The 4,123-nt window shown below is 39.3% G+C and overlaps 1 protein-coding gene across 1 annotated transcript; it reads right to left on the reverse strand.

Annotated features, from left to right (window-relative positions):
* Positions 1-146: 146 nt before the first annotated feature.
* Positions 147-2,756, reverse strand: SARC_13160 (hypothetical protein; the record flags this gene model as incomplete). The annotated part of the gene is made up of 3 exons (XM_014292715.1): positions 2,174-2,756; positions 540-840; positions 147-257 (listed from the first exon to the last, which is right to left on the reverse strand). The coding sequence occupies exons 1-3, from the start codon at positions 2,479-2,481 to the stop codon at positions 147-149; spliced, it is 720 nt and encodes a 239-aa protein (XP_014148190.1). The 5' UTR covers positions 2,482-2,756.
* Positions 2,757-4,123: the final 1,367 nt, after the last annotated feature.

The following is a 4,123-nucleotide window of genomic DNA, read 5'->3' on the forward strand; positions in this document are numbered from 1 at the left end:
TGTGTGTGTGGGTGGTGCGTTATCTATATATATATATATATATATAGATGTGTGTGTGTGCGTGCGTGTAAAAGTGTGCGTGCGTGTAAAAGTGTGTGTGTGTGTATGTACGGATAGTTTAGATACAAATACGTGCATGTGTTCTCTTAGCATACCGTGGCGATGAAGTTCTGAAGCATTAGGATCTGGTCGTCTTCCAGTTCATAAAAGAACTGCTCCATCTGACTTTGCACATTGCCGGCTTTGATCTCCAGATTCTGCATCGGTACAATTCAAAAACGTATTCATACACTACGTAAAAGCGAACGGATAGCATGAGGACTCTGTACTACACCGTACCAGTTACAAGTATACTGATACTTATAATACTACACCGCACCGGTTACAAGTATACTGATACTTATACACTTGCTGATACCTATTAACCCACCTCACCTCTTGCAATTAAAATCCATACCCTCTCGCTTGCATGCGTGTTATGTATATACAAGTATACCCACACCTATACCCTCGCTGACAACATATTCACCCCGTCTCACCTCCTGCAAACTCTCGGCCTTCTTCTGCAGATGCTGCACCACACTGGGGTCGTAATTCTTAATGTCCTGCCGCGATTTCTCCTTGCGCGTCTTGGTTGAGTCCAGGTACAATCGGTCCTGTTGAATCTTGTTGAGGTTCTTCTTGATGTGTTTGAGGTCTTCTACCAGTAGTTCCATGGGCTTCAGATACATGCGATTGGCTTCGTACTGAAAGGCCAACCAGCTCTTGGTGATCTCCTGCTGGCTGGTGCCTGCTTTGAGATAGTAGCAGCCCAGAGTGGTTTCCTCACCGAATGTGTACCTGTATTCGTGGGTGGGGTGCGTGATGGGTGGGTTTTGTATGCGTGTATATATACATGTAGAACTATTAGTATACCTGATCAGAATACTTGACCATCCGTCACCTTGTACTATATATTGTATTATATACTGTACAACATACTGTACTATATACTGTAGTATATACTGTAGTATATACTGTAGTATATACTGTAGTATATACTGTACAATATACTGTACTATATACTGTAATACATTTTGTACTATATGCAGTACTACATTTGGTACTATATACTGTACTATATACTGAGAGCGCGTCTGTCTTTCTGACTGAATAGTACACGCTTTGGACAATCAGCTGCGCAGAATGGACCTCTCCCCGAAATGACTGAAACACAACTGCGTACGATATAACACACGTATATGTATATATCAAGGTGGATATGGATGTGGCACCTGAGAGTACTATTTACAAATAAGGGCCTTTTATTTGCTGTCTTTTTGAATGTATGATTGATCTATGTACGCTGACTGCCCTATATCATATCTAGATACGCTCTATAATACGCACATATATCAATGTATTTTCTAGTACACTTGTATAATCATATGAAAATGTATTTTATAGTACACTTGTCTAATCATATATCAATGTATTTTATAGTAAACTTGTATAATCATGTGATAATGTATTTTATAGTACACTTGTATAATCATATATCAATGTTTAAATAGTACACTTGAATAATCATGTGATAATGTAGCTTATAGTACACTTGTATAATCATATATCAATGTATTTTATAGTACACTTGTATAATTATATATCAATGTATTCTGTAGTACACTTCTATAATCATATGCCAATGTATTCTGTAGTACATTTGTATAGTCATACGTCATTGTATTCTATAGTACACTAGTACAACCATATATTTATGTTTTATAAAACACTTCTATAATCATATGTCAATGTATTCTGTTCCACATTTGTATAGTCCTGTGTACTATCATGGCAACCGTTGTCATGTAGTCCATTTGTACATCCATATGTGTGAGCAACTACCAATCCATGAACTGTACAACTATTTGACATAACCAAGACATACACAGGTACAATCACAGACACAACCGATATCAAATCCCATACAGTATCTACATAAAAAGCCCCCCGACTCCAATATATCTCAAATAAAGCCCTCAAATAAATAGCCAAGTGCGTCTTATAGCATACATATTCTTATTGTCTACACTTAAATTAAATTCAGACATACCTCGGATACATTAACCAAATGCATCATATAGCATACATATCCTTATTGTCTACACTTGAAATAAAACCCAGACATACATACCCGGCATCAATCATCGCCTGGCCCATCTTGCACAGATTCTCCTTAGCAATCATATCCTCAGTCACCGCTGTATCCTTGTTCTTAAGCACCATCTTACTCATCCGCTTGGTAGGGTCTGGCTGTAGATACTGATCCAGTTTATCAGGTATCCGTGTATAGGCTTTCTCCATGTGTCGTGTCATGTCTTCCATCCGCTTGAACTCTTCGTCGAAACTGGTGGCTGTGCGCACGCCTTTGGTCTCGGCATTCTTCTGTTTCAGTTGCTGCATGCGCTTGTAAAAGTAGTGTGATTTAGATCCCGACGACATGGCGGCGGTGGTGGTGATTGCCCTTTGGGTCTATGGATGGGTCTGTTGATTGAGGTGTGTTGAAGTGATGAGCTTGAGGAGTGCCCTGCCAAAGCTAAGGATAGAGAACGGTGTAGAGAGTGATGTCGAAGCAATTCTTGTGCTACACACGAGAGACTGGGTGTGATACGTATATATGTATTTGTGCGTGTACTATACACGAGATACTGTGTGTGATTACGTATATATCTATTTTATGCGTGTACTGTATGCGTGTATCATACGCGTAGAACACGTAATTCTGCGTCTAATCGTTTGTGCGATCTCTTTTAGTTTTATTTATACAGTGGTATCAGAGAACAAAGCATGACTCATTTCGTACCGCTCAGATGACGTCATATGGTTTAGATCAGTTTTTGGTAATCTCCACTTTTGGCGGCGAATCTTACTCTCGGTGCGTTTAAAAATTCTATTTTTAGATCTACGATTAGCCAATAGCCGGCCTTGGCTCTTCTGTTGGGGAATGGGCGGCGCAGACAACATAAAATGGACAGAGTGAGAAGGTGGGGGGGGGGGGATTTTTCCATAGAGGTTGGCCCAGAGGTACCTTGAAAAATTAATCTCATTGGCACTCAGATAGCACAACTTCTTCATTTTAACGAATAATAAACGTATGCTAAATCTCATCCTAATCGGACTATTGGTTCAAAAGTTATGAACGATTTTAGTTTGTACCAGAACTGGGTCAAACTAGCCACACTAATGCGTTATACAAGTCCATTCATACCAAACAGACCTTTCTGGCATTATAGCATACTATTTTATTGGGTTATGCGAGCCCATATGTGCGCGTATAGCGAGTCTGCACGTGTATTTCGTTATAATGCCAGAAAGGTCTGTTTGGTATGAATGGACTTGTATAACGCATACGTGTGGCTAGTTTGAACCAGTTCTCTGTCCAATATTTTATGTTGTCTGGGCCTAATAACTCAGTTTGTTTCTCCTTTTTTTTTAATAAACCGATAAAAACCGTTATTGATACCGATTTTTATAAAGTTACGAACGTTTATGCTACCATATTTATGTTGTATAGTAACAAATATTCATGTACTTTCGGGATTCCAATCACAAGAGACAGATCAAGTGCATACAGACTGCAAAGTGCAAACTACAGAGTAGAGACGCACAGCCGCACAGGCAAATCTGAATTGGTGATAAAATAAGAAATCTATTTTCTCATTAGTGACGAAATAACTAGTGTTAGGTTTTGAATTATGTAGGGTATTTATATGTGAGCGCGGATGAGCCGATGATGTAAATAACCGCCAAATTTGCAGGACTATACACGCGCACGTATTAGCAGGCTTTTTCTAATCACAACTCTTCTAGCTATTTGAATACTAAATAGAGTCGATCACTTGTGGCTCTACACAATATTCAATATATGGTTCCTCCAGTTGGACTACTGGGGAAGCTATAGAACACACACATCACACCAACGAGACTGTGACTACATACGCTTGTATTACAGGTTTATGCGTAGAGGTCATGTACAAATACGCACAAAAGTAGACACACTCGTACGAGTGTATTAAACGTGCCAATAAATACGGTTAGTACGATTAGAACGAACCAGTTTGGTGACTTTCTTCCGAGATAGGAG

This window comes from Sphaeroforma arctica (assembly GCF_001186125.1).
Source record: "Sphaeroforma arctica JP610 unplaced genomic scaffold supercont1.2958, whole genome shotgun sequence".
Lineage (NCBI taxonomy): Eukaryota > Ichthyosporea > Ichthyophonida > Sphaeroforma > Sphaeroforma arctica.